General features: G+C 41.6%; 1 protein-coding gene across 2 annotated transcripts in view; it reads right to left on the reverse strand.

Annotated features, from left to right (window-relative positions):
* The window catches only part of RALGAPA2 (Ral GTPase activating protein catalytic subunit alpha 2), a 205968-nt gene extending 192813 nt beyond the window's left edge, over window positions 1-13155 (reverse strand). For both annotated transcript variants that reach the window (XM_070747006.1, XM_070747005.1), the window contains exons 1-4: window positions 12853-13155; window positions 6613-6723; window positions 4145-4194; window positions 30-87 (exon numbers count right to left, since the gene is read on the reverse strand). In XM_070747006.1, coding sequence (XP_070603107.1) covers window positions 30-87; window positions 4145-4194; window positions 6613-6723; window positions 12853-12958 — 325 coding nt within the window. In that variant the 5' untranslated portion in view covers window positions 12959-13155. The remainder of the gene's footprint in view (window positions 1-29; window positions 88-4144; window positions 4195-6612; window positions 6724-12852) is intronic.
* Between the last annotated feature and the right edge of the window lie 3446 nt (window positions 13156-16601).

The raw sequence follows: 16601 nt of genomic DNA on the forward strand, positions 1-16601 counted from the left end.
TATCAATCTGGATTTAAGAATATACTTACCTATGCTATGAAAATGCCATCGACAGAAAATTCTCTCAGGTAAAAATTGTAGTATCCTCTGGAGAAGTTAAGAAAATTTGTTGTTTTATATTTACATAAAGCAGCTTCTTAGATCTAGTGATTTAGTCTAATTTACATAGTAATAGTATAATGCAATATACTCAGATCAGAAGCCACAGAATTCAAAAGGGATTATTCTGAAGTAAAGAGCCATAGAATCAGTGGTGGGTTACGAGCCAGAACTCTAAATTGTGCTCGCCACCACGGCTTGTAAATTCTTGTGGGACCAGCATGATTTTGCTCCTGCACCTGTGGAGTAAGCAAAATTGTACACGGAACCGCAAGTGCACCCGTGTTTCAGCATGCGTGGAAGCACAAAAACCTTGCCGAAACAAGGGACGCCTGCGGTTCCATGTGCGATTTTGCAGCAGCAAAATCATTCTGGTCCCGCAAGAACTTACGAGCCGCAGCAGCGAGCGCAATTTAGCATTCCAGCTTGTAAATCACCACTGCATAGAATCCTCAACTGCAAGATTTAAAATTAAATCTTAAGCATCACTGACATCTAGTTACAGAGTTACTGACTAAATTCACACATTATACTCCATGATAGTTTCATATAGCGCTATTTATTAAATAAGCCAAAACTAGGTTCAAACATAGTTTAGATCTCTACATTATAATTCATGAACTACAAAGCTAGAATCACATTCTAAATAGAGCCAATTAACTTTATTATAATTAAACAAGTAAATCAGTCTCTCAATCTGATTCCAAATCAGTGGAATCCGAGACTTGATCAAAATCTGAAGCTTTAGGTAACCATAGGTAAAATTCCTGGCATTTTCCTAGAACTTATGAGATGTTCTGATTTATTACTGTTAACCTGATTCCTAAGAAACTACTACAATATTCCTTTTTTTAAAAAAAGAGGAAATATTGTTTACATTGTGTGTGGCAACATTTCACAAAGGCAGCCAAGTAACTAATTTGTCAGATCTATTTTCTTGGTCAGATTCAGACACAACTTCTAATTAATGAACCAATCATTCTTGTCCTGGTTACCGTATTTTTTTTAGACTATAAGAAGACACACTTAGCCTAAATTCTTTTTTTTGGGGGGGTGCATCTTATACTCCAAAAAATATAGTAATTAATGGCAAGAATTTCCACTTCTTCCATTTGATCATGTCATTCACGTCATCATATTTTGACCATCTAGATACAGTAATACCTCATGATACGAACTTAATTGGTGCAAGGAGGAGGTTCGTAAGACGAAAGGTTCGTAAGACGAAACATTGTTTCCCATAGGAAACAATGTAAAGTTAATTAATCTGTGCAGCAACAAAAAAAACCCGCAAAAAAATGCTGCCGCCCGGCTGTCACCTTTTAAAACAGCCTGGGGGCTTCGCCGTTGGGAGGCTGCTGAGAAGCCCCCCGGCTGTTTTAAAAGGTGACAGCCGGGCGGCGGGGCTTCTCAGCGAAAGTTCGGGTTTGGGAGGCTGCTTTGAGGAGGTGGGGAAGCCTCTTGCAGCAGCTGTCACAGCCGCCGGCTTCCCCGCCGCTCGCCCGCCGAGGATGCTGACCTGCTGCCTCGCGGGGAAGCCGGGCAAGAGCGATCTTCTGCCGGCCATGGGCGAGCGGCGGGGAGTCGCCCATGGCCGGCAGAAGATCGCTCTTGCCCGGCTTCCCCGCGAGGCAGCAGGTCAGCAAGAGCGATCTTCTGCCGGCCATGTGCGACTCCCCGCTGCTCGCCCATGGCCGGCAGAAGATCGCTCTTGCCCGGCTTCCCCACGAGGCTTCCCCCATCCTCGCCCGCCGCCTGCCCGTCCAGAATGCTGACCTGATGCCTCGCGGGGAAGCCGGGCAAGAGCGATCTTCTGCCGGCCATGGGCGAGCGGCGGGGAGTCGCCCATGGCCGGCAGAAGATCGCTCTTGCCCGGCTTCACTGCGAGGCATCAGGTCAGCAAGAGCGATCTTCTGCCGGCCATGGGTGACTCCCCGCCGCTCGCATTGGGGTGGGGGGGCTGTCAGGACCCCACCCCACCCCAGCACTTTGCATCCCGCCGGCTAAGAGCAATCGGGCAGCAGCTTCTGCCGGACACGGGTAATGAGCAGGACAGAGAAGCGGGGAGAATCAGAAGGCTCCTTTGGCGGCTGGAGGCTGCCTGGCTTTGTGTTTTTGGCTGGGGGAGAAAGCAGTAGGACCTTCCTAACTCCCTCCCCCCCAGCCAAAACCCCAAAGCCTGTTTGTTGCCACACGATTTAGCCAGGACAGGAGCGAAGTGACGTGGAGGAATGGGGAGCTGAAACCGGGCGGTTTCAGCTTTCCATCCATCCACGTCACTTCGCCGCTAAATCGTGTGGCAGCAAACATGCTTTGGGGGTTTGGCTGGGGGGGAGGGAGTTAGGAAGGTCCTACTTCTTCTCCCCCCCCAGCCAAATCCCCAAAGCATGTTTGCTGCCACACGATTTAGCGGCGAAGGGACGTGAAGGGATGGAAAGCTGAAACAGCCCGGTTTCAGCTTTCCATCCATCCACGTCACTTTGCCGCTAAATTGTGTGGCAGCAAACATGCTTTGGGGGTTTGGCTGGGGGGGAGGGAGTTAGGAAGGTCCTACTTCTTCTCCCCCCCCCCAGCCAAATCCCCAAAGCATGTTTGCTGCCACACGATTTAGCGGCGAAGTGACGTGAAGGGATGGAAAGCTGAAACCGCCCGGTTTCAGCTCCCCATTCCTGCACGTCACTTCGCTCCTGTCCTGGCTAAATCGTGTGGCAGCAAACAGGCTTTGGGATTTTGGCTGGGGGGGAGAAGTAGGACTTTCCAGCAGCCTCCGAACGCCGAACGCGGAAGTTCGGGTTTGTTCGGCTTCAGGAGGCTGCTGGAAAGCCGCCCGCCTGTTTTAAAAGGTGACCGCCGGGCTGGGGGCTTCCCAGCAACCTCCCGAACCCCGAACCCGGGTTCGGGGGGGTGCTGGCAAGCCCCCCAGGCCGGCTGCGACCTTTTAAAACAGCCGCGCCGCTTCCCATCTGTCTCCTGAAGCCGAACGCGGAAGTTCGGCTTCAGGAGACAGATGGGAAGCGGCGCGGCTGTTTTAAAAGGTCGCAGCCGGCCTGGGGGGCTTCCCAGCACCCCCCTGAACCCGGGTTCGGGGGGTGCTGGTTCGTAACTCGAAAAAAGTTCGTAAGAAGAGGCAAAAATTTTCTGAACCCCGGGTTCGTATCACGAGTTGTTCGTAAGACGAGGGATTCATATCTTGAGGTATCACTGTAACTACTTTTAATAGGTATCTAGAACTGCTCACAGAGCTTGTTGACAGCTTCATAAATGTTCTGACTAGAATCTACAAAATGGAAATCTATGTGCTTAAAATAGTAAATTATCTGCTTCCAAACTTTTATCTTTGCTATCCATCTTTGCATTACACATATTGTCTAACAGTGAGGTAGTCTACATTGCCATATTTTTATCAATTATTTAAACAATTGAAAGGGAGGGACCCTACCTCTGCTACTTAGGATCCTACCATTGTGCTTGTAAATAAAATATGTGTTTATTATGAAAAAGGACCATATAATTATAATACCAAGTATATGTTTAAAATGGGCAACTTTACCCATATACTCAGTATATGTTAAAAATGGGTAAAATGGGTAAAGCCCTACATGGCATGGGACCAGATTACTTACAGGACCGCCTTCTGCTGCATGAATCCCAGCATCCCAGAGTCGGCCTTTTCCAGGTCCGGTCAACTAGACAATGTTGCTTGGCAGGGCCTAGGGGAAGAACCTTCTCTTGGGGGGGGGGGGCTTCTGGAATCAGCTTCCCCCGGAGAGTCATACTGCCCTCACCCTCATCGTCTTCCGCAAGAATCTGAAAACCTATTTATGCCGCCAGGCTTCGGGTCACTAGACTCTAGTTTGAATCTGAATAAATGATTTTTAATGTTTTAACTTTTTTTAGAATGCTTTTAGATTAGCTATTTATATTAATTGGATTTCTGATGTGTTATTGTATTTTTTTTTATATATGTTGTGAGCCGCCCCGAATCCAGAGAGAGGAGCAGCATACAAGTCCAATAAACAAACAAAGAAACAAACAAACAACTTACTTCAAAAAGAAAAAGAATGGAATCCAACTCTTCCCTTTGGGATTTATTTCCTGAAGGACAAAGAAAAAGAACATTCCTTCTCATTATGCATAAAGATAATATCACTGATAATATAATTCCACAGAAGTACTGCATTTACTTGAAATAAGGATTATCTATCTATCTATCTATCTATCTATCTATCTATCTATCTATCTATCTATCTATCTATCTATCTATTATGCAGTTTGGCAAAAACAGAGGTGGCAGCCTCTTACATTCACTGAGATTGAAGTAAAGGAAGCAGATAAACATTTTTTCCTAAACTTCTCTTCATCCATTAGTAGATTTGACAGGACAGAGAAATACTTCAGAGATGCCACAAAGCGCTTTAAAGGTCAAAAACTGGCAATCCATGGAATAAAGGTACAGTGATCCCTCGGTTTTCGCGATCTCGTTCTTCGCGAAACGCTATATCGCGATTTTTCCCACCCGATGATGTCACGCTCTTCCTTCCTTTCTCATCTTTCTTTCTCTCTCTCTTTCTCTATCTTGCTTCTTCCTCTCTCACACTCTCTTCCTCCATCTCTCATCTCTTTCTTTCCTTCTCTCTCTTTCTCTATCTCTCCCTATCTTGCTGGCGGGCGGCGGGCGGGCGGGCGGGCGGGCGGGCGAGTGGGGGCATCAGCGAGGAAGACCCAGGGAAGGTTCCTTCGGCCGCCCAGCAGCTGATCTGCTCGGTAGCGCAACAGCAGCGAGGAGCCGAATCGGGGTTTCCCCTTTGCGTGGGCGGCGGGGAAACCCCGATCTTCGTCTGCTCGCTGCTGCTGCGCTACCGAGCAGATCAGCTGCTGGGCGGCCAAAGGAACCTTCCCTGGGTCTTCCCCCGCCGCCCACACAAACTCCACCATCTGCGCATGCGCGGCCATGAAAAAAAAGGGTGCGCATGCGCAGATGGTGTTTTTACTTCCGCAACCCTACATCGCGAAAAATCGATTATCGCGAAGGGTCTTGGAACAGAACACTCGCGATAATCGAGGGATCACTGTATAACATATCTCATTCTAAGGGTACACATAGCTGTACATTTCACTGCATACTGCATAAGCTGAAGCTTCAAGAAACTTTTCAAGAACAGCCCCATTTATATTATATTTGGTAGATCATCCGGGAGGTCACAAGGGCATGAGTAACCATGAGCAAAACTTCCCAATCCAAGAACAGATGTTAACTGGTGCACAAAACAGAATTGTGCAAACACCTCCTACTTACAACTGCCACCTATTATCTAGGAAGACCCCAGATTACACACTGGTTGTTTGGGGCAATGCAACCCTGTCCAGTACCAAAGATGGCATAGTCCCTGAAGTGGAGGCCCCCAAATCTATAGCCATCCAGTCTTGCGATTCCAGGGTGGCGAAATAACATTAGCTGTAGTCTCCAATTCAGAGTAAGGTTCCTAAAATCTTAGAGACTATATCCAACTCATTTTGTCACTCTACACCCAAAATGTGTAGTTTAAATACTCCTCTAGCTTGTTCATAACTCATGGACAAAGAAAGTACAGGTCCACACTTTGACCAAATAGACTGATGATGGCCTGGATGTTCTATTCATCTTGGAGTTTGGGAAAATCATCATAATCTTCTGATAATTGTTTAGAAAATCCATTCCAACACAATGTTGAACAAAGGCTAACTAGTGTAAGGATCATGGCAATGTAATTATATATTCAGGAAGCTTATGGTACAATAGTTTAACAAGCTCCATTCCACTCATTAAAAAAATTAGCCATGGTGACTAGTAGCAACTAATTTTCAGGTTTTTTTGTTTTCAATTATTCTTTTAAATTACTTATTATATTTATCCTTTTATTCTTTTGAGATGTCTTTTGATCAGAAAAGGATATTTCCTAGTTTTCCTCTGCAGTTTAAAACGTGAGAAAGGATTAAATTAAGGTCTAAAGGACTAAATTAAACACTAAAGAAAAATATTTATTTATTTATTTATTGTGATATGCTCATGCTGAAACAGGTTGTGAACAGTAACTTCTTACTATATTTTTTTTAAAAGCCTTTCTTTAAACCAGACTGTTTGAGCAGTCTACACACATGCCCAGGAGAGACTTATTTTGAAGATTTTCCTATTTCCAGAAGTTTACTAATCTATACAAGATTTTCACTTGCATGGAGTCGAGGTAACAGAATGTATTCATCAGCGAGATGAGCATGGCTCTTGAAAAATGGCAGAAATTTCACCAAGCTTTTAATTGTTAAGTAAATTTGATTTTAATTATATTTTTAATTTTTATACTTTTAACTGTAATAAAAATTGTTAAAAACTTATTGTTTTTGCCGTAGGTTCCCTTGAGCATTATATGGATAGAAAGGCAGGATAAAAATTTAATAAACAATTAAACCACTTGTAAACAATCTCAAAGACTATTATAGAAAATAAGGTAGTATTTTAAGTTAAAAGACAACACTTACCTTTTTGTTTCAAACTGGTTTCCAGTGTTACAAAACTTTCGTAGAAGATAAGATAAATTTGAGAATAATTTATTTCAAAAAATTGTTTGAGTTCACTTCCATCCACAGCATCTATACAAGAAAAATTAAAACAAAATGTTATTGTATGTGGTTATACATTATAACTAATAACTTATAAAAAGTTATAAGAATACATAAACATTATTAAAATGCATAAACAAAATGTAATGTAATCCAGTATTCAGCCTTATTTTTTCACTTATTTTTCACTGTGGATCCTGTTCCTTAAAACTGGGTAACAAAGCCTTGCAACATTCTATGTTACATATCTGCCCAAAGTATGGAAAAATAACTTTGGCTATTGTGTGGTTTAAATTTTTTACTATAAATAAATATCTACTGTCATCTTCCTCTTCTATCTTGTTAAACTTTGCAATTTGCAATTTGTTAACAAATTGTGTACTTTCTTATAAAATGCATAGATCTGCTAAAGGATACAATCCAGATTTATTAGTAGTAACAACTCAGGTCATCTATTATCATAAACATAATTTAAAGCACACACAGAATGAATAGGAAATTGCTGCAAATTATAGGAACAACGTTCCATAAAAGCAAAATGCACATTTTATTAATCAGTCTATGTAATGGAGAACCCCTAAGGACATGAAAGTATATCAAGGCAGAAGTAACACTGAAGGAAAGGAAGTTCATCTTGACCTTGCTGATAAGATTCTGCATTTTTACATGATTCCATTTGTCTGAATAATTCATGACTGCTAACAAAAAAGGAAGTAGATAGTACTTCCTCTCATTTTACAGAAACTAAAAATGAATGGAATAAAGAGGGCCAACCAGTCTCATAAAGTTTGGATGAAAAAGTAGAAAAATCATGAGTGCAAATACCAAAATTTCACAAGATTTCCTGATTCTCTCAAATGTCAAATGTTACAAGATTTTAGATTTAGATTTATTAGATTTGTATGCTGCCCCTCTCCAAAGACTACAATACAAAAATGTTACACACTCCCTTCTCTCTCTCCCCCCTCCCTCCCTCATTCACATATACTTATTTATTATTTATTTGTTTATTTATTTATTAGATTTGTATGCCGCCCCTTTCCGTAGACTCGGGGCGGCATGCATAGACATACATATACACGCATGCAGTCAAGCAACCATAATTTTACATGGTCCTCAGATAACATATTGGACCTTTTGGAATACACTAAAAAATAGCTGACTATTAAGAGAAAAGATTCTAATCATAAACATGTAGTTTTATCATCATTAAAATTATTTATGATACAGTTAAATTCTTAATTAATTATTATTTACTATGATTTCTTTTTAAAAATCTGAACATGTTATCATCAGACATATAAGAATTTTTATGACAACTCAAAAGGAAGGACAATCAAAATCTTATTTCCAAATTTTTAATATTCAAACTTTTACTGTACTTAATCTGCCTAAGATTTATTTTTCTTATTGGTTCATTATTTTCTGAACTACGTGTTTTCTCAAAGGTAGGTAAAACTACACAATCAATAACTGAAATGTAATATTGTACAATAATTGTCTTTATCAAAGTAGAATTTATCCATAGCTTCTTTCCCACTCACATACAATTGGTACAGATGCCACTTTTTAGTACAAGTTAAAAATAAAGGCACTAATAATAGCAACCACCATCTTATTTTCAGGCAAACTTGTTTTCAAATATTCAGGATTAGAAGGAAATATGGGTGTACATTAGTCACTGAGTTACAATGGGAGGAATAAAGAATAAGATTTGAATTCTAAATGTGTTAAACTCAAACACCTCAGATCTTCAGATGTTGAATAAAATTCTGAGCTTCAAACAGCCCATTTCAAGGTCAAAGTATCAGTTTGCAATTAAAAAGACAAGTTGAAATATTTTGCATGCCCCTTTGACATACCATATCTTAGTCAGCAGATAGTAAACACTAATTACAGTTCAGTTACAAGTCCAGCCACTTTGAGTATGGAGTAAAGCTGTACGGTTGTTGTTCTTAGCATTTATCTCATCTGACAGCAGTGGGGGTTTGTTATTGCACTATATTAACTTAGCTTTTAGGGGGAATCATCTGCATACTTATATGGCAAGGAGTTTGTTTCTCATCCAAAAGATGCTACTGATTAAGGAAGAGGAGTGACAGGCCAAAAGATCACCATCAAGATGGGTTCCATTCCTCAGGGAAAACTAGAACCTGAAAACCACCTCACTCATAGTCCAACACCTTACCCGCTACATGATGAAGGCTCTGCCAGGAAATAATATTCAGTAACATACAACATCTGTGCTTACTATTTTACAAAAATAATATAATTTACATTTTAATGAACAGATCCCAGCATTTTACTGAAAGGATAGGGCAGCTCTTACTCATAAAGTGTATACATCTTTGCTTCATAATGCTTCATCATTTTGGGAATCTCTAAAAACAGCACAATGTTGCTTTTATGAGTCACATCTTTTACATCAATCTACTCCCTCTGAAGAGATTATTAATCCAAAAATGGACAGATTTCAGGTTTATAGAATTAGTACGGCTTTTAAATATTTAAGGTCAACAGTTATAAGATTATTTTTTCACTCATTTATTAATTGGATGCCCTTTGATTCCAACCAATTTCCTTTCCTAGCCATTTCCAGGACTTTATAACTTTCAAGAGTATATACTTAATAGTGAGTGATGACAGGGGTTCTGTTGGTCTATCCATCACCCTTATCACTTAGCAGAATGAATTTATATGAACAGTCAATGAAGATAGTGGAACCCCAAGATTTTTGGTCTTGGGGCTTATCAACTATTTAATTCCAAGATGACCTTGACAAATGAAATTAGCAATAGCAATAGCATTTAGACTTATATACCGCTTCATAGTGCTTTTACAGCCCTCTCTAAGCAGTTTACAGAATCAGCATATTGCCCCCGACAATCTGGGTCCTCATTTTACCACCTTGGAAGGATGGAAGGCTGAGTCAACCTTGAGCCGGTGGTGAGATTTGAACTGCTGAACTACATATAACAGTTAGATGAAGTAGCCTGCAGTGCTGCACTATAACCACTACGGCACCCTGGATCTTTTTGGACTTTTAAGCGTTGTCATGAGACTTTACTAAGATTGTTTTAGCATCTACCCATAAAGTAGATAATTTACTTGATCTGGTTTTCAACACAGAAATAATTTATATAGAGAAATACTAGAAAAGTTGTCTTTTACTGGGGCTAACAGTGTCTGAGAAGTTTAGAATTGTCCATGCCTCCCACTTGCAGGCATGAAGACTAGATTAAATCAGTATACCCTACAGATAGATAAATCATGCGGATTTCAGAAGATTTTGAGGGATATTCCCTCAGGCCTTGTTCTTTTAGCAATCCCCCAAACATTTTTGGATGCAGCATCTCCTAATTGCCCTCTGTCCAATGCTAAGCCCATACATTTTACAAGCTTCAAACAGACATCAACAAGCAAGTTGGCCTTCTATATTTGGTGCTCGTTATAAAATAAATTGCCTCTTCATTCCTTACAACTCAGATAGGATAGCAAAATACATTTATTATTTCAGGTCTTTTGACACTACTATAATTTCTATTTTGTATATTATGCTTTAATAACGTTTAATACTATAAGCAAGTATCTAAATACATGAGCAAGATGTATTAAGATATATTGCAATAATACATACATAATAAATATATGATATAAATAATACATGCATAATAAATACAGGAACAAGATGCTAGATTTTATAGAAATGAGGCCAACATAATGGCATTTCCAATGCATTTGTGAAGTCAGAAGTAAGGAGATAGTGAAGCTTGTTCCTTGAAAAGATTTTAGTTTACTATTTAAAGGGATTCTCACGAGGCAAATTTTAAAAGGTCAAAATTAAAATGTACAAAAATAAACAAACTTCAGCAATCCTTAGAAGCTGCTAAAAAAGATAAAGGTAAAGATTTCCATTGGACATATGTTCTAGGCATTCCCTACTCTAGGGGACAGTGCTCATCTCCATTACAAAGCCAAAGAGCCAGCACTGTCCAAAGATGTCTCCTTGATCATGTGGCTGGCATGTCTAAATGCCAAAGGCGCGCAGAATACTGTTACCTTCCCCCCAAAGGTGGTCCCCTATTTTTCTACTTGCATTTTTGCATGCTTTCTAATAGCTAGGTCAGCGATGGCGAACCTATGGCATGGGTGCCATAGGTGACACGTGGATCCATATCTGCTGGCACGCAAACAGTTGCCCTAGCTCAGCTCCAATGTGTATGCCAGGCAGCTGATTTTTGGCTCACACAGAGGCTCTGGAAGGGCATTTTTAGCTTCCAGAGAGCCTCTGGGAAGATGGTGGAGGGCATTTCTACCCTCCTCGGCTCCAGGGAAGTCTTTGGAGCCTGGGAAGGGCGAAAGACAAGCCTACTGGGACCACCAGAAGTTGGGAAACAAGTCGTTTCTATCCACCAGAAGTTCTCCGGGGGGCGGGGAAAGATGTTTTCACCCTCCCCAGGCACTGAATTATAGGTGTGGGCACTCGTGCATGCACGATAGTGCATGTGCACGCTCTTTCAGCACCCGAGGAAAAAAAGGTTCGCCAATACTGGGCTAGGTTGTCAAACGCTGGGACAAGTAACAGGAGGGGCTCCTTCCATTATGCGGGACTAGGGATTCAAACTGCCGAACTGCCAATCTTTCTGATCGACAACCTCAGTGTCTTAGCCGTTGAGCCACTGTTTTCTTTAGTAGTAGAAGCTGCTATTAAAAAGAAAAGCTATAAATAAGATTTTATCCCTTCAGTGTTGAGATGAAGAATTCCCATGGTGGAATGTTATCTCACTGCACAAAGTATTACATTTTTGCTTCCCCTTTAATAGTATCTTGTGTTACTTCCTGAAAGATTACTGCTTTATTATTAGAAGCAGATAAGATAGCTGAAAAATGCTGCTTTTTGCTGCTTTTAGTCACAAGAAGCATTTGTTTACAATAAGAGAAAATCCTCAAAACAAAATTAGCTAGTGCAGAAAACCATTTTGTTCAGCTTTCAAGTACTGGAAATCATATAACTCACCGTACTGTTACTTCCAAAAACAAATTATTTATTTGTCCAACATGGTCTGTTAAGAGTGGGGGGGGGGGGAGATCACTAACAATCTCATACAATTCTTCATGAAACAATTTTCTATTTCTCCAATAATTCTCTGCACCATTATGACACTGGTAAATATCCAGTCATCAGAGGGCTGAGAAAATAAATGAGACCACTGGAGGATCATGTACTTTTTACTTGGCTTTTTAATTTTACATTGCTCTCAGTAGCTTGGTAATCTGCACAACAACTTGAACTGCATAAATTAAAAAACATTATCACCAATTTATTTTAATTTTATTTATTTTATTTGTCATACAAATATAGTATTGTATTGTAGGATGTTTAACATAATATAAGTATAAAGTGGAGATAGAAAAGATAAAAAAGACATTTGGACAGGAACGGTGGGCACAAAGGTACACTTATGCACGCCCCTTATCCAGGTTATTTTTTAATTTTATTTATTTATTTTATTTATTCTTTGTCCAATATACAATACATATGAAGGAGAATAGACATTAAGTAATATATATAATGATAGAAAGTAAGAAAGAAGAGAGGTTGGAGGAAAGGAGAGAAAATGTAGGATATATGAGATAAGGAAAGAAGATTGGACAGGGGACGATAGGCACATCAGTGCACTTATGTACGCCCTGCTATATCTAACCTTACAACTTAGGACAGAATAAGTATAGGGGTTTTTTAAAAGCTGCAATATAACAACTTCTGGAGCTGTTTTTTTTTAACCCGAAGCTGGACAGCAATCTAAAATCAGGGAGGGGGACGAGAAAGGGAACACAAGCGGGGCTTTGAAGTAAGTTCTAAGGCAATGCTTCTGGCACGAAGCTTTTTTTTTGAACCTGCAGCAAATTTCAACTTGGCTGCTATTGCTAAGGCGCCTGAACATTGAAAGCGCTTCCTGTAACCCGTAGGGTATTACCAGTCAGCTAGACCAGGGAATTGCCAGCTGGTGCAGGAGGCGGGAGACACACGGTCGCACCTGAGACGCCCGCCTCCTATTCCCGACCTATCTTTTTCAGCCCCCCCTCCCACTCCCACTCCGTCTCCCGGCCTGGCGCTACCCCTGCCGCTGTGCCGCACGCTCGCGCCACGCCACTCACCCATCAAAGCCCGAAGGTGTTTGAGGCGGGTCAGCGGTTCTTTCCGCGGGTCCAGCGCCTTCTGCGCGGACTTCTTGACATCCGCATGACCCCTCCGCGAGAACATCTCGAAGGCCCACGAAGGAGGTGCAGCCGCAGCGGCCTCCCGCCTTTGTCCTCGGTCGGATTCTTCTGCACCGATCGACCCTCGCCCGGAGCTTCGCTCCCCTGGCCAGTCTCGGGGGCTTAAGCCGAACGCGCAGCCACAGAGGGAGAGCAAGGCTGCGGGAGGCCGGGCGGGTGGGGGGGAAGAAGGAGGAGCTAAGCCCCGTGAGGGGGGAAATGGGTGGGGCTTGCCGCCGTCGCTGGGCGGGGCGTGAGGTAGCGGTCGGAGCAAAGCCCGCTCGTTGCCTTTGTGACAGGCGGTGCCTTCAAGGGACGGAGGGGTGTTTGCTGCCGTATTGCTGGAATATGTTTCATTTATTTAAGTTATTTATAAATACGTGGTTCCTCCCCCAGGGCTGGAAGCTCTTAAATTTTGGAACTACAAAGTCCAGAAGGCTGGGTGGGCGGCCATCTTGGGTTGTCCAGAAGGCGCAGCCTCTTGCAGCAAGTGCAGGGAGCGCCTTGCGTGCTACGTTGTGACCTTGATATGAACCCCGCGAACGAAGCCGGGATTTCCTTAATGGTTAACCAGATACCAGTAACTGTAAATTCAGAGTTGTGCAGAGGTTGTTGAAATGGATCTAAAATTGCACTTTGCTAGCTGCCTCTATTGGGAATAAAGTGTGCAAAAACCATTACACAATCAGATTCAGATAGACGTAGAAACAGCTGCGCTCCCGAGCAGAAAATATTTACTTGAGGGGAAGCTTACACCATATATTTTGGATTACAATTCCCATGATTCTCAATTGGTGTATCTGGAGAAGGTGGTTTTTCATTGCAAAGATGAACTGTACTGGGCATTCTGACACCTCTAAGGATTTTAGAAATCTACAGGACTTTAAGAAGCTGATTCATTTCTAGAAATTATATACCATTCCTGTTTTTAAAAAATCAAAAACAATTTTTAAAAAATTAATTTGCAAATTGGTAATGGTGAGAAACTGTTCCATTACCCATCATAATAAATAAATGTTGAGTGACTCGGTTTCTAGCTTGAGGAAGTGGATCCAGTGCAAACAATCCTAGTTACCTGACTTGAGTCCACAATCTCCTGCAGTATAATTGGATTCCATGACAGATGCAACAAGGCTGATGGAATCCTTCAATAAATTGTTTTAAACTACATGAGGTTAATTTTTAAATGAATTTTACAGCGTTTGATACCTGTTTGAAGACTGTGGAATAAATGTTGCTACAATCATGACACTCAGGGGTGTCAAACTGTTAGCCTGTAGGCCCAATGCATCATGCGCAGGCCCACCCCAGGTTCATGAATGGGAAAAACATCACAAAATGTCACATGATGGCAGCGTTGATACCTGTCCTTTCATCAAAGTTTCTTGGCTTCTTCCACCCCCCATGTAACATTTAAAATAATAATAATAATTATCCTTACTTGAAAGCAATCCTGTATTGCCTCAGAGTTTGTTATACTGTATATAGTAGTATCTGTATTTTAGGATTACAGGTAGTTATCTATTTATAACTATTATTGGGACCAAAACTTCCATCATTAAGAAAAATGGTTAAGTGAGTCACATCCAATTTTATTTATTTATTTGATTTTTATGCCGCCCTTCTTGTTAGACTCAAGGCGGCTTACAACATGTTAGCAATAGCACTTTTTAACAGAGCCAGCCTATTGCCCCCACAATCCGGGTCCTCATTTTACCCACCTCAGAAGGATGGAAGGCTGAGTCAATATTGAGCCGGTGATGAGATTTGAACCGCTGACCTCCAGATCTACAGTCAGCTTCAGCGGCCTGCAGTACAGCATTCTACCTGCTGCGCCACACCAGCTCATTTTACCATCTCTTGCTGCAATTATTTAGGGAAACATCATGTGATGACCCAGGGCACAGCACAGTGAATACACAGGCAACTGGCAGTTCAAACTGCTCCTTTATTGTTCCCAATTTACTTAAATGCTCTCATATTTCTGGCAAGTCCCAGAACAAAACACCTACACATACCTCAAGCTGTCTCTGGCTCCAAATAGTCCAGCCCATCACTGTGTACACCATGGCTGTACAGCAATAAATCCAGCAGGGCAAATCAAGTTCAGGAAGCAAAGGATACAGAGGTGGGTTTCAGCAGGTACTGACCAGTTCTGGAAAACCGGTAGCAGAAATTTTGAGTAGTTCGGAGAACCAGTAAATACTACCTCTGACCTGCCCCGACCTTATATATTCTCTGCCTCCCGAGTTCCAGCTGACTGAGAGGAAATGGAGATTTTACAGTATCCTTCCCCTCCGCGCCCACCAAGCCATGCCATGCCTACCAAGCCACGCCAAGAGAACCAGTAGTAAAAAATTTAGAATCCACCACTGAAAGGATCCAGTTAATTAGTCCAGAAAGCAAGAAAAATGCAAGGAATCCAGGAAAGTTCCAACATTGTCACTCAACACTTCAGGAATTCAGTATTTATTCCCAACAAATGTTGCCCCCTCACCACAGCTTCTCCTTAAGTCTCCCCAGGTGTGTCTTGTGAAGATGGGTGGGCCACTCCACTCCTGAGTAGTCGGTTTTGTTCTTGCCTTCTCTCCACTCTCCATGCTCTCGAATCAGGAGGTGGTGGTCCTTGCTCATTGCTGCCTTGAACTCTGTCTGTCATGTTCACTCCTTAGCCTCTCTTGGTCATCCTGCCCCCGTTTCTCCCTGTCTACAAGATGTCCTAATCCTGAAAGGCTCTGGCCTGATTGGGCCTGCCCTTCCCCATATTCCTCTGAAGCCAACGAAGCTGCCCCCTCAAGTTGCCAAGTACCTGAATTTTGATCACATGACCATGGGCACACTGTGACAATTGTAAGTACGATTGTATTTTGTGTTTCTTTTGATTTCTAACAATTAAAAAGGTGTTAACAAAAAGGCTTAATGGACCCTCAAGCAATATACAGAATTCACTGGAAATTTATTTTATTTATTTATTTATTTAATTGGATTTATATGCCGCCCCTCTCCGAGGACTCGGGGCAGCTCACAGCATGTACAGAAAAACAGGAAACAATAATAACAATCCAATTGTACCTTAAAAAACAATCCTAAAATTCTAATTAAAAACTATCAATATCATTCATTCAGCAGTCAAACTAAGCATTCATCGGTCAGGGGGGAAGGTCTAAGGAGCCCCAGGCCTGGTGGCAAAGATGAGTTTTTAAACTTTTTCCTAAGGCAAGGAGGATGGGGGCAGTATGAATCTCTGGGGAGAGCTGATTCCAGAAGGCTCTTCCCCTAGGTCCTGCCAGCTGACATTCTTTGGTCGACGGGACCCTAAGGAGACCAACTCTGTGGGACCTCACCGGTCGCTGGGATTCGTGCGGCAGAAGGCGGTCTCGGATAAATAAATTCATGATATTTCTTTAAAACTGCCATGTGCATATTACCTCATCACAATACAGCTACAATAAAGCAACCAAATTTAAATTCCAGATAGGTGATAGAGGGGTTACTTTTGAAATTTAATGTGCATATTTTGAATGTCATTGATCAATTGATTCATGTTTTGAAATAAATAGCATGCATGTGACCTGTGTTTTTACAATATCCTCTGGTATTTCTTCAAATGTAAAACAAGTTTTACAACATTTAAAATATTTTGTTTT

The sequence above is a fragment of the Erythrolamprus reginae genome, chromosome 3 (genome assembly GCF_031021105.1).
Source record: "Erythrolamprus reginae isolate rEryReg1 chromosome 3, rEryReg1.hap1, whole genome shotgun sequence".
Lineage (NCBI taxonomy): Eukaryota > Metazoa > Chordata > Lepidosauria > Squamata > Dipsadidae > Erythrolamprus > Erythrolamprus reginae.